Below are 23,175 nucleotides of genomic sequence, written 5' to 3'. Positions count from 1 at the left end.
TGCCAATTTCTAATTCAAGCCTACTTCCATTATTGTTACAGTGAAGAGTCACAAATCACAAATCCTTGGTTCAAAGGCTGCATCCGATTAGAGTCGAATTCCAGCATAAATATAAGCTTTTACATTTACGATCAATACGCTGCACGTTGGGTGAGAGTCGTGAAATATGTGACAACCAACAAAACGCGCCACAGACTATGAGGTTACGTTGTAAACACTCGCATCGCCATATTTATCACACATCAGGTTGTCGATGACAAAGTGCACCAAATGCGTCTAAAACTTAATTCAAATAGCATTTATTGTTAAAGCAATCCTCCGTGAGATAATAACACGTATGCTTTAGTCTGACCAGAAGAATTTGATTCATTATATGAAACAGAAAGAAGCAAGAAACCGTTCAAATGTTATGAGATTTTCACTTTATAAACAACCAAAAATGATCATACAGAGCATACATTCAAACACTTTCAACTTTAATGGCTCGTAAAAAAAATTAAAAAAAAGTATACATGACAAAAACTTTGACCTTTAAAAATTGTTTCAAAGTGAAACACACAATAAACTTGTTTATTTATAGCTGAACCAACATCTGCCACACAACCAACCAGAGAAAGAAGCCCTGAACATGGATATTTACAGTGCTTTCCGATCTGTAAACATCGCTGGACGTTTCAAAAACAACCCCCCCCCCCCCAAAAAAAAATAAAACATCTGTATCCTCGCGGCCGCTCTCCACTTTATCAACCTCAAGGCACTTGTAAACGGAGGTTCATGTGGAAAGCGGGTGAATCGCTCGTGTCGTCTCTCCCTTTGACCAGACGTCGTCCCGACTAGTCAGGTATGGACACGGTCACAACTTCACTGTAAGGTCCGTACCGGCCAAACGTGTCTTTGCCCACCACAGCGACACAAATCTTGCGCCCGGCCTTGTACTTGCTGATCACCATACACATGGGCGGCTCGTGGGCGTCCACCTCACAAATGGTCCAATCTGGGAAGACGTTGCCACCCTTAACCTTCTCCGTGGTCATGAAGACGCTGCAGCATGGACAGAGAGAGAGAAAACACCAGAATGAGCAGAGTTAACTCTGCTTCCTGTACATTCCTCAGACAGATGGGAGATAGCATTCGTGTAATCAACCTGGTTGAGAGGGAGTACGGCTTCGCGATTTTGATTCAAAATCAAAAGTCAATGGAAACAAGCGAATGAGGAGATATTCACAGGCGTCATAAACAAATACATTTGACTGGGACAGGAACAGGATTTGGGTGATTTCGGCAGGTGAGGAAACTCACTCTGTTGTTGTAAAGCACGCTCCTGCCATCTAGTGGTGGTTTAACAGTTTGCACTCAATGGACTGTTGAAATCAGTCAGTGTTCACATTTTAAATAAATGATTTGACCACATGGCCTTGGTGTGGCACACTCCCAAAAAAATTGAATTAAGATCAGATATCGCCATCGAAAATCATGCAACTCTACTAGAACTAAAACGATTAGTCCATACATCAATTAATCGATCGACACAAAAATAACCTGCAATGCTTTTGATGATTGATTAACCATTTCAGTAACTTAAAATGGTTCAAATTCTCGAGTTTAAGCATCTTAATTTGCTTCCTTTGCCCGATATAGTCCTGAACTAAAGACGTCTGGGTTTTGGACTTTTGGTCGGACAAAACAAGACATCTGAAGACGTCGATGTGTTGATGCATGTCCATTTGGAGGAGCCATTGGAATGGGACAAACACTGTGAAAGAGGCAGTCCCTTCAACGGTAAATAACTACACTACTGTGTAAAGGTGATTTTATCCAGTGAGTAGCAGGGCTGAAAGCTGCCTACTGAGCCCAGAATGTCTCACCCTCTGCTAGTTCTCACCTGTAACTAGCCATGGGTGTCTTCGATTTTTCTTCCGCTTCCGCTTTCCAGAGCACAGAGAGGCTCGGGGGTCTCCTGATGAGAGCCAGTTTGACTAGTTGACGCTGGGGGATGTTGTACTTGGCCGCTTCCATGCTCAGGGTGGAGGGGAAGGCGTTGGAGGGAAGAGGGGGATACAGGGGCTTGTCCTTGGGGGTCAAAAAGGGAGGAAGTGGAGGTTAATGAGAGTAGCAAACAGTCAAGTGAATTACAAACGTGGGTCAGCGTGAGCATTACCCGCTCTGAGTTTGCGTGCTTGGGAGTGTTGAGACATTGCACTTTCATCGGCCCAGCCTTCGGTTCCTCACACTGCTTGAGCTCCTTGACATTGTTCTGTATTTCCTGCTTATATTTTGGCACTTTCTTTACTTTAAGTTTCTGCAACACACGACGCAACAGCGTCGGTAAACGAAGGCAAAACACAAAATTACACATCAACAATGAAAATAAAGCCAAAAAGAAACGGGGATGTGGGGTTTTATACAAAACTGCAAATTGACATTAGCGACACATACAACATATTTATGCGTGGAATGTTTTGAAAAGGAAGAATATCAATAATACAAACACCCTACCTTACCCTCTGGAGAACCATAAGGGGTTAGAACCGGAGGAGGCAGCTCATCACTTAAATCTGTTATGGCACCCTTCAAAGCTTAACATGGATTATGTGCAATGACAAGTAACAGAGGAAGGGACGGGGAAGAGTGGAAAAGAAGCATGTGGTTATTAATTCATGTACTCACTGACTCATATTATTTAATTTGGGTCATTAGAACAGCTTATCGTGTCCCTTTTTCTCACTGCAAGGCGGCATCATGTCACCAGAAGCTACATTACGTCGTTTAAACTTGAGCTATTCAAACATCCACTGTGTGTGTGTGTGTGTGTGTGTATCTATATATATATATATATATATATATATATATATATATATTACCTTCATTATCAGCCTGCATCTTCTTTAGGGCCTCTTTTGTGTTTTCCTGGACAGAAAAGATCGATCAACTTAACCTCAATGTTGACACCACATTGCCAGTTAACTCAGAACAGTTCAAGCCACAACTTTCAGAGCCAAGGAACCAATGTTCTCTCTGTACACTAAAAAAAATACATAAAAGCCTCAACTCTGCTAAATAACTGTTGTCCAAACTACAACAAACAGACCTTTGTGAAAATAGTTTTGTGCTGATTAAACAGACATTTTAAAGATTTATTTAGCCGATTAGTCAAAGATAAAGAACTGCATATTCACCATCATTTGAAAGACCTCTCCGCTCTCGTCCATGCTCTCCATGTCAGCTGAAAAATAAAAATGCATATAATGAATACTCAAATACACAAATGCAAATACTCTTTAGCGCACACTTACTCTGTGTCGCGGTCTCCAGGGTTTCATCCTCAGAGTGTTCCCTGCAGAGTTGGACATCCAATCAAACGCAAATAAAAACCAAAAGGTAATAATTCCCATCAGGGCCTTCTGAAGCATCACACCGCACCGATCCGCCTGAACCTGGTTCTACATACCTGCTCTTTACTTTAACAAGAGATGGCAGAGGGCTCTGAAAGGCAGATATTATTGAGAGATTGTTAACACATTCGTTATGCTCACACAAACAGTGTTTGCATCTCAAACTGAGCATTATTATGGAGTGTATCTATCGTATGTTCTACTTTCAGTTACCAGACAAAACAATTGATATATTGTGTTTGAGCAAATCTCCGAAAAAATGTAAACGCACGAGTGAAAAACGTCTTTGACGCTGAACATGCACGTCAGTCCATAAACATGCATCGACTGCATTAATGCGTGTGTGTGTGTGTGTGTGTGTTTGTCTGCATCAAACCTTTTTCTGTTCCTCCGTCATGAAGGCAATCGCTGCTTCTGCTCGCTTGGTTACCGTGTTAATTCGAGCCTGAGGGAGAGAGGAATGTTCTGTCAAGATTTATTGGGTTAAAGATCTTCTTTGTCACCAACGTGGCTTTGAGACGTACGCACAAGATATTCATGTGTGGCTCTTTTACTTTAAAGAGGAAAGAAATTACAGAATAACAAAAATGTGCATAAAAAGGTGAATGTTGTGATGTAAGCACCTGTGTCCAGTTCAAGGGGTTTTAATGTAATGGGTAACGATGAACAACAGATTGAGACAGCAGAAGATTGGATGCTTAAAGGATTTACCAGCAGCTGTCAAATTTAGAGACGAAGAGGGAAGAGAAGAGACGGATTGTAAAACAGCTTGAAGAAATGAAGGAATGAAATAATTAGGTATGGAGGAGAGAAAAAGAAGGAATGTCAGATGTGCATATACAAGAAGAAATACATGCATTAGTCCCCCACTGCCTAACTCTGGCGATCCCAAACTCCCATAAAGGTGTTGATTTGTGGGTGAAACCGCGTAAAGTCCCTGCGGGATCAGTTTAACACGTGTAGCACACTACGACCACCGACCTCCAGCTTCTGGATGGAGCTTTCATAGTCGACAGCACGATCCAGCTGTTGAATAGTTTCTATTAAACCCTCCAGCTTGGTTTCTTTCTTTTGCACCGCGGTGTGAACCTCCTGCTCGATCAGCGTCTCCACCTGCGGACAGACAAAATAAAACACACACACACACACACACACACACACACACACACACACACACACACACACACACACAAGCATTATGGAAGAGCGTTACTGAATGTAACTGCAGATTATATAATACAGTAAATGCATTTGCAAAGTAACCATGCACAGGAAAAAGTATACATTTATTAATCATAAAATAGGGTCTCTTACTTCCAATTGGGAGAATTTCATCTTCTTAGCGGGGGCCGCAGGGGAAGCTGGGCTGGGGGGCGGCCTCTTCGTTCTGCATGCAGACATTCAGACAAACACAATGTCAATATTCACGAGCAAGAGTGAGCTAGATCTTAAAAACTATCCAACGGGAAAAACCCAGCGCAGTGTTGCCAACTCTTTCTCCAACGGTCCCCCAGGCAGGTAGGCCGGCCAATCAATGCATTCAGGCCGGAGACAGTGACTGGACAGGATCGTAATGGATTCATTGATCGCTGTCGGGATGGTTTTGAGGAAGATTTCCAGCGCTAGCGTTGAGTTGTACAAGCACCGACCAGAAGAAAAATGTGCTGAAGCAACAAACATTAGACGCAGTAAAAAAAAAAAAAGAACAATGAGGAAGAGTTCAATGTGTGCAAGAAAGCAAAGCTGGTAACAGAGTACATTGTGGATTTGAATGTGCTGGATGGTCTACCTCTTTAAACACTCGACTGTCTCACTACATGCTCCCAAACCGACATTTCCTCTCTCAAACAGCTGTCGGGTCTACAAGCAACTTAAATTAACAACTAAATTACTTTCAAAACACTGCAAGAAAAGCATAAAAACAAACAGTGTGTCTCGGTTAGATTCCTCTGTAATGTAAAAAAGTAAAAACTGGTTTGTGGCTTACACACAGGGGAAAGTGCATATTTATTAAATATGGTTTGTAGAGTATAGAGGGCTTTACTGAGACTATAGGGTTTTTTGTGTAACAATGTAAGGACTGGATCAACCAGGGGGCAGAACAATGCAATTTCTATAGGCTGTGATTTATCATCAACAATGGTCATCGGTTCCCCTACGGTTCTTGCGGTAGCTAGCTTCCTCTATTGACCCGGGGAAAGGTGGAGACAGACGCAATCCACAACACACACTTTCTCCCCTGCCAGCACAGAGCTTCACAATACTTTCAGGAGGATCACAGCATCCATCCCCTCAGAGCCTTCTTTTATGACCGGTCCTGCTAACCTAACGAAAATCAGCCGCCGAGGGGCAGCCGGCATGCAATAAACACGCATGCAGCGGTTCTGCAAACATGAAGCTATCGGACGTTAACTCACATATCCAGCAGACTCAGGGCCACCTCTGCATCAGTTGTCAATCCATTTGATTTTTTCAGGTCACGCCACCTATTAAAGGCCGATCCAATGTTCACGCGGGTCTCTTTTTGCTTCGGAGTGCTTTGTTTGCGGCTCTTGCCTTTGGTGGGAGGCCTTCCCTTCTTCAGAGCTGGTCGTTTTGAGCCTGAGCGGTCTGCCATATTCTACAGCGGTGTACTGTCGAGACAAAAGCTGCATAGTTTAGTTTTACAATATTACAGAGAACATAAAATGAATATGCATAAGATACGACTACGTAAAATATGATTGACAAAATATACACACAGTTTTGTTAAGATAGGGATTGTAAAAGGTGAGGTTGGGGGGGCTGACACAGTCGTTGCTTTTGTTTCACTACATTATTGAACTCTTTGTTTCAGAGCTCTCTATGATGTGACGCAGTGTAAATAGTGTACAATATGTTGCCAACAATAGCAATATCATGGCACACACACTGTTTTCATCTTGTAACACAGCCCGCTACTGAACAGATATGTGTTTACCAAAAGAAAGGAAGCAATTACGTATAAAATGTATTCTCTGCATTGGGATTTTAGTTTTACAAATATACATTTCTACAAAACAAACTGCATATCAACATGCACACACACACACACAACATGGAGAATAACACTGTGTGCTATTATTAAAATGTAAACAAAAGGCCATAGAGAGACTGGAGGCTTGACTAACTTGAGTTACAATGTGTGAAGGAAATGAACAACTCACCTTCAGTCCTGCATCATATGAGTATCTACTGTGACGTATCGATCAAGGAGTCTACCAGGCTTTATATCTGCAATAGCAACAGAGACACAGAGGTTAGATAAAAGAGCAAATGTATCATGCAAACAACAATAATACACTGTTTTCTTTGCAGGATAACTAATTATAAATCAATTCACTTTCATATTTTACTCGGTATTGATGTTAACAGCATAACTCGTTGCAGAATTAATGATATTGATTAGTGGCTCTTTTGTTTCGATAGTCTAAGATACTGGGTTAGCTAGCTAAACTGTAAATTAGCTGAAGCTTTAGCGAAATATTCCTCTATTTAGCAAAGAGCGTACAAGACAGCTACCAAACAGCTGCTACGTTCAAAAGATTTAAAATGCAACAAGGTAAAAACGTCTAACTGCTGTGTCTGTTAAAACATGTTAACTTTACCTGCTCGAGCTTTAGCTAACGGGTAACTTCCGCCCAACGAATCATGAAACACTTCCGGCTCAGTTTTTTCAGAATAAAGGCGTCGTCTTCAAAATATGTTGAGAACATATTGAGAAATTCGATTAAAGAAAAGCAACGTCTGCTCTGAAACTAAGCAAATATATGGAAATAGTCTTCCTGACACGTATCTTTACGATCATACTGTGTGTGTAGCTGTGTAAAATTAAAATAAGTTTTTTTGACAGCAAAATGTTTGTCAAGTGTGTGTGTGTGTGTGTGTGTGAGTGTGTGTGTGTGTGTGTGTGTGTGTGTGTGTGTGTGTGTGTGTGTGTGTGTGTGTGTGTGTATATATTTTTAATATTATAGGCTATTCCGAATATCTTGTGTGATAGAATATTCTCCCTGTGCGAGTACATTTCTACTGTGACTTGGTGTATGTGCCTTACTCATTAACAAAACTATATATGTGACATATGATTGAGTGGTAACAGGACCATATGGGGTATCCCGGGCCTTTGCTTTGATAAGAGGGGGTAACTCAATAGGGGTGCAGTTTAAGAATGTTCCCAGGGGCATTCAAGAGCAATAAAGACAGATGGAGGTGTCAATGGGGAGCTTCAAACTGCTGATCAATTGTGTTAATGTAAATACCTGATGTTCCCCCACCCTGTGTGCTGAGATGCATCTCAGAAAGTGGATTCTTTGCTGATTTTGCTGCAGTCTGTATGACGATGAAAGCCTTCTCTGGCCAGAGAATAAATACTTTAAAGATAAACTTCTTTCCTCAATGTTTCTTGTTTCATTATTCAGTATTATAGGACTCACTCGGTACTATTATATAATTCTTTTTCCACACTTGGCACATCACTGGATACTTTCACAACATTTCAAAACAGTGACATGATAAAAAATATAAACATTACATTACATTACAGTCATTTAGCAGACACTTTTATCCAAAGCGACTTACAATAAGTGTATTCAACATAGGTATTCAAGATAACTACAGTCACCAGAAGACATAAGTGCATCTCCTTTGTTAAACAAGCATCTAAGAGCAGAAACTAGAACAAGAACCAGAGCAAAAGTACAGTGCAGAAACAAACTAATACAAGTCAAACTTCAGAGTTTGACTTGTTCAGGGATCATGGGTGGCATAAATAGTAAATAAATAGTCAAATTCCTCATTACTGTAGCAATTTAATCGCACTACATACAGTGTAATTGCCATGGATGACTATTCCTTCCGCCAGATTATTTTTTCTCTTTTGAATATAAAGATATAGAAAATCTTGCACTGCAGCATGCAAGAGAGCGAAATATTGATCTTTCTGCAAGCAGGTGGAGGTGGAGGTGGTGGAAAATAGCAAGCAGGCACTATGTGTAATGAGTATGGATGGATACTTGACTCAATGACAGATATGTCACACACAAAGAGAATTTATTCATCGTAAAATACATTTATTGAGATCTATCTGATGGATCAACAGGATTCAACAGGGGGGAAAAAAGCACCTTTATATTCTCGCAGTTGGAGATGAGTCTTTGGTCCTGAATCTGTTGGAAGTTTGCCCAGTATGTTGTTCTGAGATTAGAGCAGCAGAATCAAGTTCATTCTTTTCAGGAGTGATTGACAGGAGCTTGTAGCAGTCTACTCCAGAGCCGGAAGCCATAAAACTACCAACTGAACAGTGTGTAGCTTTCTATCGGTCCACTGGGTGTCAGTAACAGACAAACATTTTAGTTTGATGACACTTGAATCCATGAGTTGGACAGATGTTACAACAGATGTCAACATTAATTGCATGTTGTTAAATAATTTGCCTAAAATAGTTAAAGCAAAGCAGACACACTCCCATTTAACCGATGTTAAAACTAACAAAATGAACATTTTTGGATGAATTCTATGCAAGAAAAGAAACTGTTGTTTAGTTTAAGTTCTTCAAACATTGACCATTTTAACATGTCTCCATAATAAAGCAACATGACTCAATCAATGTTGAATTAATACTTCACTCAGCATTAGAAATATTGAAACTGCAAAGAAAGAAATAAACAAAATAAAAAAGATTCCCCATAAATACAGTTTGGGCTTCAACAGCTCACATGCTCATTTGTCACTGAGGGTGCTTGTATAGATCTACATTGACTAAGATACAGAACATCTACATTGATATAAAACTACAGGAAAATACTACAGAATCATGATCACGATCCTAAAACAAAACATTTCCAAATCATAAGGGCTTCGATAACTCAACTCTTAGAGGCGATAGCTGTGGTTTCTGTTTAATATCTGCAACAGGGTTCACACAGAAGTATTCTAAATGTAGATTTGTTTTATAATCACCAAAGCTAAACTAAACAGGTACAAACTTTAAATGACCTCTAATAAACCATATTTCACCTAAAAAAAAACAACAAATCTTCAGCCTATTTTACTGCATCAGCTTCCTTTTCGTCTCAATGTAGGTTAAACAGGTATCTGCTGAAAGACAAACACTTGCATGCAAACAGGAGGCTTATTAATTAGCAAAACACTCTTAAGATGACAACTTCATAAAAACCTATAAACAAACGTCACAATCTTGGTCTCCAATATGTTCTTTTGATCATTTTCAAGTATCATCTTGAGAGCAAAATCTTCACTTCCATTTCTCTTCCCTGTGTCGTTAGCATTGGTGAGATGGTAAGTTACCACCAGACTCCAAATGTGTGGTCGAAATGTGGCCCGATATCACAAAACAACCCAGTTTAAACAATTAAAGTCCAAGCTGCATGCATCAATTGGTCTCAGTTTACTGTTTGACACCCAAACCAACACCAAGAAGGAGGAAAAGCGTCTCCACAGTGGATCAAATAGTATCACTAGAATTAGAAGTAATTCTGGGAATCTGTGGCAGGTACAGTACAGTTACACATTTATTGTTGTAAAATGCCAGAGCACACATGTGCATCGGGTGTTCCAGATGTTTCAGTAATGTTTACCAAATGAAACGGAAGCACGGCCAAAAAGGGAAGAAAATGTGGAAAGACTTAGTTACTTCATACATCCTCAGTCACACGAGGCTAAAATACACAACAGTGGTTTCAAACGATAAATAGCTTTAGTCTTTTTCTCAGTGAAGAAAAACATGATAACAAAGAAATGTCCATTCATATTTTCAAGTTTGCATGTTATGTTGTCATTTGAAATCCCGAATATCACAGCACATCATTGGTTCCTTTTTCACCATTAAAAACAAATCAGCAAGAGAAGATTTTCTATTTTTTTTTCCTTTCTTTTTCATATATATATATAGTTTTAGTATTTCAGTCTTAGAAATAAGCAATTTTGACAATTACTTGAACTATACATACACAGCAAATATGTACAAAATAAATTCCGTTGACTGTAGATTCACAAAGACAGCACGGACCCTTTGGGAAGTCCAGGGGCTGCGTTCCAGTGAGACACATTTTCCCACTCGTCTTCAACTTTTATCCGTCGCGATCAAATATCTTCAGACAGGCTCCTCTGAATGGAGTTGATAGGAAGCAAGGTAGGGGAACAGTAGGAAGAGGATAGTGACGGCATGTTCTCACTAAACGCAGCAAGGAGCCTCAGGGGCCTTTTCTATGCAGAGCAGTGAGCGACGGGGGAACGCAACGAGGCTGATCTGCATTTGCATCGAGTAGATTTTAATTCAACTTGAAAAAAACTACAGATCACACTTTATAAACTACAGATCAAATGTGAATCACGGTGATTCAACTCAAATGTTTCATGTTTCCATGTTTTAGCGGCTGTCATGCAAAAACAAAGACCAGCCAACCCACAGTGGGTCAATCCAGTCGACTGTGAGCAGTGTTTCTGAGGCAAAAAGTGTATAATACAGCCTGTCAAAAGGAACACACTGGGTTTTCTTTGCCACATTCAGTGAGAACAATATACCATCGGGAGGGAGAAAGGTGTGTGTGAGGTGGAAAAGAACGCTTTATTGGTGAATTGCCTGGACTGAAATGACTGTGGATTAGTCCTTTTCTCATATGTTATTATAAATCTAAGGGATACCAGAGAGAATGTGTGCATGCATGTTTGTTGAGGAGAAGTGTACGTCTTTATGCATGTGTCCAAGTGTTCCTGTTTATATTTCTTTTATATCTGCGTGCCCGTGCGTCGAGCCCATCACCATCTATTTGCGCTTCCTGAGCACCAGGTACATGAGGCCGCTGATGAGAGTCATGGGGAAGCTGATCCAGGCCAGGATGTAGGAGGAGCCGTAGGAGCCCTCCTGGAGACTCGCCACATGGAAGCTCTTGTTCTGAGCCGTGTAGACGGACGCCGCGATCATAACACACAGAGCTGAGAGGAGGAGAGAGGAGGATGGAAATTACTACTCGATAGCCGAGGAAGGAATTTCATTTCCAACTCTGAAATATCGCAGCCAGTCTGGTGCCACTTAAAGGAATAGTTTGACACAGATGATCACATTGATGCCACTCTCTAATCCGCCGGTTAAATATAAAGGCTACAGCCAGCAGACGGTTAGCTTAGCTTAGCACAAAGACTGGAAGCAGGGGGAAACGACTAGCCTGTCTCTGTCCAAAGGTGACGCAGACTCGGTTTAACAGTCAGCTCCAGTTTGAGAGGGCTGTCCTATTGAGAGCTTTGAGAGAGACGTAGTTGACGTCAATAAAGTGAACAATATGTTCCATTTCAAGTCTTTTGGTCAGTCAAAAAACTGGATACCAAGACAATGAGAGTATGCTGTCTTTCCATCAATGTGTGGAAAGTTAAAGTTTAAAGGGTTTACCCAACACTCGGGCTGGAAATCAACTTGATCCTGATCTAAAAATAAATGCACATCAAGTGTGAATACAACTCAAGTAGACTTCATTTAAAAAGAAAAGACGTTCCCGAGTTTGGGGACTTTTTGGCCAATCTTGAATTGTGAAGTTTGAAGTATCATCCCGAGCCCCGCGATGCTCTCAAGTCACAGGCTAAAATATCACATTGTAGGTTATCCAACCTCAGAAATGTCTGGCCATGAATCTTACCACAACAACCACACTGCACTGGAAACAACATTCACAAAAGCTGCATTGAAAAGTTACGTGTGTGTGTGTGTGTGTGTGTGTGTGTGTGTGTGTGTGTGTGTGTTACTCACAGGCCAGCAGCTCGATAACAGCAGTGAAAACAAATCTTTCTCCCTGTTGGAGCTTAAAGAGTTGAAGGATGAAGACGAAGAAGCTGACACAACATAAAATGGTGGCCAGAATCATAGTAGCCTGGACGGTCTGCAGAAAGGCTGAGGAGACGGGAGACAGAAGGTTGTTACAGACACAAATGCGAACACTTACAGTACTACGCACTCTACATAGCTACACTCCGTCTCACCTGCATCAACAGTGTGGCTGTTCTCCACAGGATAGCAGGTGGAGTTACAGGAGTACCACAGGTCGGCGTAGATCACGTCGCGTCCCGCGGGCGACACCACCCACCAGGCCTGCAGCGGGGGAGGGAAACACGTAGACGGGTTAAAATGACGGACATGTCCCGTGCTGCGTTGCGTGAACATTCTTGGGTTGGTACTCACGTTGTGAATGGTTGCAACAAAGAGGAGGATGGCCGCGGCCACGTGGAAGAGGAGGATGAAGGCTAAGATGATCAACATGGCTGCCCTTGAATATCTCACAGGTTGCTTCTGCGGCTGTCAATGTGCAACGCTTGTGTGTTTACGCTGGTTTGCAGGCTGATAGTCAGGGGACTGATCGAGGTCCTTCACATGAAAGGGATCTGTTGGGAGCGACATATATGTAATACTTTAATAACACAAACAAATACAGGAAAGATGAATCCCATGTGTGTCCTCAGCATCAAACACACAGATAAGACTATTGCAGAGGTTCCTCTCACCGGTATATCACCACATCCTGTACAGATACCGACAGCATATTCATATTTACCAATTTGACTTTTCTGGATTCACTTTAAGTAAATGATACTAAAGGAAAAATAACTACATGTGTGCTGTTTTATTAAGTTGAGTTTTGATTTATCTTAGAAGGGTAAGATAAGAAAAATAAAAGTAATAAGTGAATCTTTCTTTAGACAGATTATTTGTGACCCTAATATAATAATATAATATAAAAATAGATATCTGAAGCATACTGTATATGCAGTCTTCATTATTGTATAGAGAAGGAAAGGAACTGAGAGAAGGAAAGGAACTGAGAGAAGGAAATAGCATAAACAACTGTGATGCAGGGTTAATGAAACATTATATTATCTGTCGTCTCGACGCCTTCCCTCAAATTACAGAAACTCCTGCTGAGATGTGAGAACGTGTATGTTGCGTTTCTATGCCAAACTAAGTGTGTGTGTGTTTGAGAGTGTGAGCCCAGTGTGTGGGAGCGTAGTGTTTACTCTGCAGTGATTGAAAGGCCTTAATCCTGACTGTGACTTGTTGATGGAAACGGGGAGCTGACTGTTTACATCTTGAAATGGGCAGTCTGTGCTCTGTCAGCGTAGACCAGGATGTAATGCTGCTATGTTAGCGTAGCAGCATTAGCATGCAATTTCATCCAAGCGATGTGAAAAATGATGCACAAGAGGTCAAGGGTCACTGTGTATGAACCAAACCCAGAGTGCTGGGTCTAATGCTTATTCCTTTGGTTTTTGCAGCTTGACCTTGGTAGTTGTAGCATTAAAACACAGAGGGTTCAGGAACGTATGGCTTCAGACAACACTGTTGACAGTCATAACAGGCGTGTGTGTGTGTGTGTGTGTGTGTGTGTGTGTGTGTGCCTCCGCTTAAGATATGATCATCTACTGAGGCCTTGATTTTGTTTGTCCACTTTTCTGTTTCTGAACTGTGTTGAGAAACAAGTAATAAACTGACAATAACGGCTAATGTTACTCTTTCCGTAGGGATATCCAGTATTTTTGTGTCGCTTTTGTGTTGTTGTACTATGATGAATTGGCATGAAAGTCCCTTAAAAAATATATCCAGAAACCCACTAGTTTGTTTGTCCAGGAAAAAGCTTTTCTCAGCATGTAAAATGCGTTGTCAGCATCCTTCTGTTTAACATTCATAAACACACAAAACAAGATTCTGAAGTCTAGAATATATTTATTTTTTCCGACAAAACGTTTCCAGCACCGCTTTCATGGCTGCTTTACAAGTTCATATAAACGCAGTAAAGACTTCATCTCTACCACGCTTCCAGTCTTCTCCCCGTACGCTGTACACATCAAACTCACACTAACCACCCTGTGAGGATAATGCACATAAAGAACCCAAACTCCCACCAACGACGTTCAGAAGCTGCAGCAGGCAGAGACACAAACATGTTTAAAAGCATGTGAGTGCACACACACACACACACACACACACACACACACACACACACAAAAAAAGCCAGACAGCAGAGGAATTAGCTCTCTCTGCCAAAATGGAGTCGCAGTAAAAACAGCCTGTCCCCGCTGACAGGAAGCAGGCCACAGGTTTTGTGTGTGTGCATGTGGCCGCGGGGTGTACCAGAGGATATAAGGTCTAAGTTGGGAGAGGATGGGGGGGGAATTGTCAGCAAATCAATTATTGAGTTATGATCAAAACGTATCTTGTGTGGGCAAAGTGACCTTTGAACTCCAAATTATAATCAGTTCATCCTGGGATGAGTCCAATTGGATGTTTGTATCAAATTTGAAGAGATTAGCTCAAGGTGTTCCCGTGATATACCGTTCACGAGAACGGGTCGCACGCACGGACGGACGGACAACCGGAAAACACAACGCTTCCGGTCACGGCTGTCACCGGTACGGAGGCATGAAGGAGAAGCTGAGCTGATCATAACACTGAAGTGTAGACAAGAACCTGCAACACAAACTTTAATTTGCAGCTGAAATGAGGACAAATATGGATATCAGAGAAGTGGAGCTGAAGTTGAGCAGCATCTGTAAACCTGCGTTCGATGTGGATGAAATATGTTTTAAGCGTTCACGATGTACAATTTTACAACGACTGTGTTTTGATCGTGTGGTTTTATTTATTTGGAATATATATTTTTTTAAACATCACGTTCCCATGTCTAAATGTTCTAAAGCATTAAAAGCTCTTTGATCATTGAAAGTGTGTTTATTATGCTATTATATTATCATTATATCAGAGGCATAAAATGGTCTTAAAATGACATTAATATTGTTTATTGTAGTAATTTCTGGGACGATAGAAAAATAAAGCTGTGTCACACTGGATGGAAATGTGACACAGCTTTATTTTTAGGAACTGGCAACGGCTTGTTGGAGAACTGACTTTTGGAGCTCTGCAAATTCCCAGAAGATTGGCCCGTTATAACAAGTCCTCATCACTGTGTCTCCAGGGTGGCCAATCAGAGATTAGCTTTGACTTTAAAGAACGATGACACTGCAGAGTGAGAAGAAGAAGAATGGAGGGGACGGAGTTGGAAAGACAGACGAGCCAAGGTAAAGACCAACAATTCAATTTACGACATCCGTTGCAAAGCATCTCTCTGGTATTTAAGTCTAATCTGCAGGAACATTCTTTGGAGCAACAAGTAATCTCCTACTCACACACACACACACACATTCACACACACACACACACACACACACACACAGCTGGATCTGATTCCATCTGCAGCTGCTTTCTCGTCTGAGTGGGGAGAAGATGAAGGGAGGAGTGAGGGAGGAAGGGAGGGAGGAGACAGCAAGAGGAGGAAGGGAACCCCATTGGAGGGAAGTGGAGGGAAACGAGAAAAACAAAAACAAGAGCGTAAACACACATAAACCACACAAAACCACACAAAACCACAAATGTATAGCCTGCCAAGGCAATCCCGAAAATGAGAGAGCCTCTGACACAGTTCAGATAATTAAAGTTAATTCAAACTTTGTAAACCACAGACATAGAAGCCTGGTGACGACTGACCGAGCAGACTGTGTAAATGATGTATACAGCTATATACTGATTTGATGGTCCAAACTGCTGTGTTTCCAAGTCAAGCAAACTTTAAGCATGCTTTTAAAATGACCATAAAATAAATTCTAATTATTAATTGTCTTAGCATCAGCTGGTTTGGAGCGAGAGGAGCTCAGCGTTATGTAAAAGCATAGTTTGCTCAGAAGTTGGCGCTGGAGGCTGTAATGGGCCAGTAAACAGAGTACGGAGGTTGCAAACCGGACACAAAACAAGTTGCATTAATTTGTCTTAATTGTTCTTTCATGTTCTTCATTTCATGCTGTGTGGAGAGGAAGAGAGTATAAATATATCGGGGAAGATGCCAATCGTGGAAACTGCTGATCGGTCATGTTAAATGTTCGCTACGTCAGAATTTATCCGGCAAAGGCATTTCCATCAACTCTTCTTCTACACAGGATTTCCATGGGATCTTGTCGTTTCCATACAGATTTCCTAAATGCGATACTTCAAAAATGTGCATCAAAATAAGTTTATGGGAACAGGGCTTGTAATGATCATATACAAGAGTAATTATCCCAAAACTACAATTAAGCAGATGTATTGCTCTCTATACTTGTCATTTCTCTCTTACACCACCAAAGATGAAAATAAAGCGAACAACTGAAAACTTGTCCGTAATAGTGATACACTCGTTCGCTCATTTTTTGGCTGACATAAAACACACACACACACACACACACACACACACACACACATACACAACACAAACAAACACACACACACGCACACACACACACAAAACAAACACACAAACGTTAACCTAAATGTAGAGCCCTGTATTCCCCGGGTGTTGCCTTGCAGAGGTTTCATTCAGCGCTGATAGTAAAGTGTGAAAGTACTGAGACAACAGCTGAACACACACACACACACACACACACACACACACACACACACACACACACACACACACACACACACACACACACAAGCACGGAGCACTTATCCACGTGCATGCTTTGTACATTAGCAAAGCTAGTCTGGTATGTACAACACAGATATTTCACGCCTTATCTGATACACAATAGACGTGTGCACACACTGAGGCGTACTTCGCTCAGCTGTGGCGTGTCAATCGGCACCACAAAGTGACTAACTCGTCCCAGGAAGAGATAATCTCCATCCATCACTCAGGAAAGCAACCTGCTAACTTCAGGCTTGTGTTTTCCTGCTTTACTAAGCCGAACTCTTTTACACCTCGTCGTGTCACTGTGAGCATGTTATCCTGCGTTGTGTTTGTTCCTGATGTCACAGTTGTCCTTTTTGCTTCACTTTCACGAACTCCATCACACGGCTGAGTGGATACAAAAATACGTAACAAAACAGAAAAGAAGATAACGGTACTGCAGCTTTGTGTAATCACGTGATGGATTCTGTCAGACTCCAGCCACCTCGACTGACACGCACACGGACAATCCGGCTGCCATTCCTCCTCTCCACTCAGCCTTATAATAGGAGGCTGGGGGACTCGGTGCAAGTGTGTGTGTGTGTGTGTGTGTGTGTGTGTGTGTGTGTGTGTGTGTGTGTGTGTGTGTGTGTGTGTGTGTGTGTGTGTGTGTGTGTGTGTGTGTGTGTGTGTGTGTGTGTGTGTGTGTGTGTCGACCGGTTCCCTTGCCTGGTGGAAAATGCTGACTTTTAATGTCTTTTTTTTTTTTTAAACTCTTTTCATAAAACACAAAGCCACAGACTTAACTGGGCCTCTGAATCTCACTCCCCCGTCTCTCTCACTGTCCCTCTCTCTCTCTCTCTCTCTCTCTAGCGATGGAAAAACTGATTGGGGAAGAGGAAAGGCAACGAAGGCTTCCAGAGGAGCCCTCTGGCCCCTTATGAGGTCGTACAGTTGAGACTGAATATGCAACATTTCCTTCTCCAAACCCGCAAGTCTTGGGATTCACTACCAGGGGATACTTAGTCTCGAGTGCCTCGTTTTTCATGAGCCCTTATAATATGTTCATCGCTCCGGTTTAAACTAACGCAACATTTTTAACTGACACCTCGCTTTGTATTTCATTCCATGAGGTCAAAACAGTTGGGGGGGAAAAATCTAAAAAAAAGTTCATATTCTTTTATAGGTCGAGTCGAAGCATTCTTGTGTCTTTGCAAGCAGGTTGATAGAATATAGATCATCTGTGTTAGGAACAAACTGTTCTGTAGGGAACAATAATAAAAGCAACAATTTGGAGTAACGGCCCAGAAGAGTGTCCGATCTTCTAGACGGATCACTTGCTCAGTAGCTTTTAAGTGTGTTGTGCGTTGACACTGAGCCAACACAAACGCACACCATCCGCTGATGATGGCGGTGAGGTGCGGTCAAAAGCTCTGGAAAAAGGCCTGCAAGTGCACCTGGAGTTGAGACGCAGTTTCTCAAAAAAAAAGTCAAGAATGAAACCTCGTGTTTATTTTTGCTTTTTGTTTCCCCCCAGACATGGCCTTACAGAGTCTAAAATGCGATAACAACCGTGTGTGTGTGTGTGTGTGTGTGTGTGTGTGTGTGTGTGTGTGTGTACACAGCAACAATAGCCAAGCGAAGGCTTATTTTTAGAGAAAACACAAAAGGCACATCTTCCCTGGAGTGAAGCCAGTGACCAAACAGAGCGTTGTTTGGGAAGAGCACACAAAAACCTGTAGACCCACACGCTCAGCTGCACATTCACAGTTTGGTTTAAACCTTAAACTTTATACTATTGTCATATATATATGTTGGTACTTACATGACATTTGACCTCACGCTAAGCATTTAGGAGCAGTGGGCCGCTGTGGGCCACAGGAGGAGTTTTAAGATGCATGAGGAGTCGTCCAAGTGGCAGTGGAGCAAAGTACAGAATTATAATTATAACCAGATTGCCCAGTGCGACAGCTATAATCCTTTACATTATAGATTTACAGGAGCCTTTTAAAAACAAGGACTGCCCGCCCGAGCGCCCTGAAACAATGGCAGCTTTGTGAAGCAAAGTGCAAAACTGAATGAACGGGGTCGAGACCACTTTGCTATTTGCACGTCTTTACCACAAGGAAGCCAAATATTTGACAGTTTGGCTTGCGGGTGTCACCAGAGGATAAGCCATAGTGGCTGCGTCCCAGTAGAGAGCTGCAGGGATGAGTCCTAAAAACCTGGAAATAAGTGAGGAATGTTGCACTTCCAGTTTGCTCGTCTTGAAGTCGTTACGTTTCTTGATTGAGTTTTAGTTTAGGTAACTGAAATAAGGTCTTATCTGCTCCAGCATAAGTCTTTCAGACTTTGCCGTCCTCACGATAAGCTGTGCTAACAGTGTCACAAACTCGTGTTTATGATTCACCACGTGCTACATTGCTAACAGTTAGCGTGTAATGTTTGGCTGGAGCTGAAAACCAAACATTAGGTTCTTCATCCTGAAATCCCACCCAGTGAGAGAAGAGGAAATAACATTATTTTATCAGGACATTGACATTCTAATGCAACGCTGTCACTTTCTTTCTCATAGCCACACTCTAAATAAAGAGATCGTCCTCGCTAAAGGTCGATTTTAATTAGAAATTCAGCATTTGGAAAATTGATTATAAAGTGCAAACAAATGATGCATTCACAGCGCAAATAGACAACAACACTGTGGTTTCAAAACTGAATTTATTCATAACGGTCATGGGACTGTTTTATTACTGACAACACAAGCCTAATAACTTGACATTCCTGTGATATTTTCTTATGACTCATAATCTGTCAGTCCCTCTGAATTATTCATATCAAGTTATAAAACACTGGCTTTTTTTGGAGAATCGTTTTCTGCACAATGAATATTTGTTGGAAAGCAGTACGGTGTGCGTGCGTGTGCGTGTGTGTGTGTGTGTGTGTGTGTGTGTGTGTGTGTGTGTGTGTGTGTGTGTGTGTGTGTGTGTGCGTGTACACGACATGCCACCTTCAGGAATCAGCAACTTAACTAAATGAAAAATGCGCACACACCAACACACAACGGTTTTCCTGCTGGGTTTAAACTTTAAAAAGACTTCCCTCTGATGCAGGAATTCTTTCAAGTTGGACACCAACATGGTTTGTTAGGTGTCTGTGTGTGTGTGTGTGTGTGTGTGTGTGTGTGTGTGTGTGTGTGTGTGTGTGTGTGTGTGTGTGTGTGTGTGTGTGTGTGTGTGTGTGTGTGTGTGTGTATGTTTTCACACACATTCCTAAAGTGGCAGCGGTGAGTAATGACTCCCACATGGCAGAGAGAAGCTGGGAACACCTGGTAAAAAAAGAGACATCCATCCTCCTTTATCCCCCCATTCTCTTCCCCTTTCCTTCTACTCTACTCTCAGTCACTTCACACTTGTTCCCAGATAGTTTTCATCTGTCAGCGCCTTTTTAAAAACCTCACACCCCCCCTGACTAATCCGCCTCCTATCAAATATCCCACACCTCTCTCTCTTCCTGCTGCGTTCAATGGGACTGAGAATACTTTTTAAATTAACACGGACACTCTGCCTTTGAAGTGTCCGGGCCTCGCGTCGCATCACGTCCTAAACGAGTGAGAGCAAAGGAAGGCGCAGCACAAAGGGGGCGCAGCGCCGTCCAAATACTACGCTACTTCAGATTACTTTTGGCCACTGCATGGATCAAACTTCAGTCACAGGCCATTAAGTCTGCCACGAGACGGGGGGGGGGGGGGGGGAAGCTACCACATTACATGCTGCACGTTTTAACTGCCATTCATTCAGTTTGTTTGTGGTTGTCTAACACAGTACTTCACACATGTGTATGTTTGGTGTCTGTGGGGCTCAATAAACTAAAGATGGGGGTATAATTAAGACTGGCTTTCCATTCATTCTTCAGTTATATTTGATCAAGTATTTATTTTTGTTTCATAACTTCAAGGTGTCCAAATGACAACTCATAACTGCATGTCAACAGGGGGAATTCGTTTCTAATAGATTGTTGCATATTATAGATATGCCGTCACACTTCATGTGACATTGAATCTCCAGATCATTGCCACGATGGCAGAGATTTCCTCAGACATGCAAACATTGCCTGATGAGGATTCTCCACTTCTGCAGCCCAGTATGAAAAGAATCTCCTCTGACCATGAAAAAAACCCTGGACCGAGTTCAACCACAAGAGGGCGCCACCCTGATGGGTGAATCCTACAGTAATCACCTGCCTCAGCAAAAGTTAGATGCAAAAGTTAGATGCAAATCAGCAACGCAGCGGTATCATGGTGCAATAATGCACTTACAAGGGACCTGGACAGATTATGATCATCTGATTCTGTTCAGTTCTATAACACACTTAGGCTACACTGTATACTCTTTAATACAATTCAAACACTATCAAAACACACTGATTTCAAGGTGACATGGTTATACGCCCAAGTTCACGGTGCAATAGTAACGTGGTGTTATATGTGCAAGCTTCTAACGTCTAACGTCTATTAGTCCACAGCAGACACACTTAAAGTACCTGTGAGACACACGCGCGCACATTTCCTGTTTCCTGTGAAACAAATAGCAGTTTATCTTCCCTCGAAACACACGCTGTTCATTCACAGCACTCAGACCCGCACACGCACATTGATGGCTGACAACGCCCCTTTCACTTCCAATGTCTGAGACCTGGAGCCACGATCTGTGTAAAATAAGGGTAACAAAGACTCCTTAAAACTAATCTGTGATGAAACTAAATACACCTGCTCTGAGTTTTAAAATAGCCTGAAAATATCGCACCAATTATTTTAGAAATATTTGAGGTTAAATAGTCCACAGCAGTAAATAAGGACAGTTGGGCTAAAACTCACCAGAAGACACTTTAATAGTGTAATTGGTATATTAAAGAGGCGTATCGCGGCCACATCCCGTAGAGAAGGTTCCCGAGCAGCATTCAAACAATATGCAAACTAAGAATACTCAGTTTACTCACCGGGTTTTGGTCCGAGAAGGAAGCAAAGAGTGCGGAGTTCCAGATGTGACTGGGTCTCAATGTTAAAAGGGAAATCAGGGAACAATAAATTGGGAGAAAAAAAATGCAGGAAAAAAAAAAGCCTCCAAACGTGACGAAACGGCAGCTGGAGCTGGAGCTAGTAGTCTCCCCCCAAAAAAAGTTTGTTCTATGCGCACGTTCTCTGGACGGGCTGTCGTGAGCGCGCGAGGGAGGGCTCGAGGGCTGGAGCTGGGTGTGGTTTGGGATTTAATATAATGGGAGATGTGTGTGTGTGCGTTTGTGTGTGCATGTGTTTGTGTGTGTGCGTGTGTTTGTGTGTGTGCGTGTGTGTGCGTTTGCATGTGTGTGTGTGTGTGTGTGTGTGTGTGTGTGTGTGTGCATGTGTGTGTTTGACACATGAACGGATTGGTGACAGCAGTTTAGGCCTCGGCGGGAAAAGTATAGCTATAAAAAAATAATGATGGCGGTCAGAGAGGAAGTTTAAAAGTCTGCGTTTCCTCACATGGCAGACAGACTGAGCAGGAGACAAGAAAACAAACCGCCGAGGTCGGACGAAAGGAAATTAAGAGAATGAAATGGGATAAAAAATCATGAATGGTTGGAAAGAATGGTGAAAAGGACCAAGAGGGGACGCATGGATAAAAGAGAAATGGAGAAGTGAAAAGGAACAATGAATATGAGGTTTTAAACATACTTGTCATGATTTTATAAACAGGCTATATTCCACTTTTTCCACATTTTCATTGGTATTACAGATCCAAGAAGAGTAGTAATTGTCCTGTATTTGTATAACCCTTGACTTCTTCATTTGCTTCTTTTTTTTTATCAGCTGGGAATACTTTTTTTTATTGTTGTGGTGTTTCTGCACCGCGACGCCTAGAACAGAATGGGCAGCACTGAGAGGTCAGTTTGGATTCTCCGCTCTTAAAGTTTGTGTTTCTCTAGATTTCACTCTTTTCTATGGCTGGCTATCACAGCTCATTATAATAAAAACAGTTCTTCTTCTCAACTGCTGCCCCAAATGTGAGACATCACCTATTAGATTCCACACGCTTAGAGGCGTACAACAAAAAGCATGCGTGAAAAGTCTAGAGCAATCAACTAACATATTGGAAAAAGAGATTTTCTGTCTTTTGTTTCCTTCCCCCTGATTCTCTGCAGTCAAAGTTCTGACCTCTGCCCTCTCCCCGTCAAGCACCACCAGCTGTTGCACGTCATTTCTTTCACGTCATTTTCTGCTGTCGTTCTTATTCACAAGAACATCGGAGTGATCG

At 41.9% G+C, this 23,175-nt stretch overlaps 2 protein-coding genes across 3 annotated transcripts; both read right to left on the bottom strand.

The window, feature by feature from the left end:
* Positions 1 to 408: 408 nt before the first annotated feature.
* Positions 409 to 7,045, bottom strand: atf7ip2 (activating transcription factor 7 interacting protein 2). Of its 2 annotated transcripts, XM_079177119.1 has the most exons (14): positions 7,019 to 7,045; positions 6,578 to 6,644; positions 5,810 to 6,025; positions 4,707 to 4,779; positions 4,374 to 4,505; positions 3,769 to 3,837; positions 3,449 to 3,483; positions 3,294 to 3,334; positions 3,177 to 3,223; positions 2,862 to 2,907; positions 2,497 to 2,576; positions 2,159 to 2,299; positions 1,883 to 2,070; positions 409 to 1,041 (listed from the first exon to the last, which is right to left on the bottom strand). In XM_079177119.1, the coding sequence occupies exons 3-14, from the start codon at positions 6,007 to 6,009 to the stop codon at positions 834 to 836; spliced, it is 1,260 nt and encodes a 419-aa protein (XP_079033245.1). In that variant the 5' UTR covers positions 6,010 to 6,025; positions 6,578 to 6,644; positions 7,019 to 7,045; the 3' UTR covers positions 409 to 833. The 2 variants fall into 2 exon arrangements, with proteins under 2 accessions (XP_079033245.1, XP_079033244.1); XM_079177118.1 differs by lacking the exon at positions 7,019 to 7,045 and having other exon boundaries at positions 6,578 to 6,837.
* A 1,427-nt stretch (positions 7,046 to 8,472) lies between these two features.
* On the bottom strand, positions 8,473 to 21,986 carry emp2 (epithelial membrane protein 2). Its single transcript, XM_079176979.1, has 5 exons — positions 21,881 to 21,986; positions 12,598 to 12,797; positions 12,399 to 12,507; positions 12,169 to 12,309; positions 8,473 to 11,363 (listed from the first exon to the last, which is right to left on the bottom strand). Exons 2-5 carry the CDS (start codon positions 12,673 to 12,675, stop codon positions 11,194 to 11,196), a joined length of 498 nt encoding a protein of 165 aa, XP_079033105.1. The 5' UTR covers positions 12,676 to 12,797; positions 21,881 to 21,986; the 3' UTR covers positions 8,473 to 11,193.
* Between the last annotated feature and the right edge of the window lie 1,189 nt (positions 21,987 to 23,175).

This window comes from Pholis gunnellus (genome assembly GCF_910591455.1).
Source record: "Pholis gunnellus genome assembly, chromosome: 17".
Taxonomy (NCBI): Eukaryota; Metazoa; Chordata; class Actinopteri; order Perciformes; family Pholidae; genus Pholis; species Pholis gunnellus.
This window is presented reverse-complemented; position numbering and strand designations above follow the sequence as displayed.

Coding starts and splice junctions, on each gene's coding strand:
- emp2 (XM_079176979.1), bottom strand. CDS start 12,675: ATGTTGATCATCTTAGCCTTCATCCTCCTCTTCCACGTGGCCGCGGCC. Junction 12,508..12,597: donor TTGTTGCAACCATTCACAAC/GTGAGTACCAAC, acceptor CCCCCGCTGCAG/GCCTGGTGGGTGGTGTCGCC. Junction 12,310..12,398: donor CAGCCACACTGTTGATGCAG/GTGAGACGGAGT, acceptor CCGTCTCCTCAG/CCTTTCTGCAGACCGTCCAG.
- atf7ip2 (XM_079177119.1), bottom strand. CDS start 6,009: ATGGCAGACCGCTCAGGCTCAAAACGACCAGCTCTGAAGAAGGGAAGG. Junction 3,335..3,448: donor CTTGTTAAAGTAAAGAGCAG/GTATGTAGAACC, acceptor CCAACTCTGCAG/GGAACACTCTGAGGATGAAA. Junction 2,908..3,176: donor GAGAGGTCTTTCAAATGATG/GTGAATATGCAG, acceptor TTTTCTGTCCAG/GAAAACACAAAAGAGGCCCT.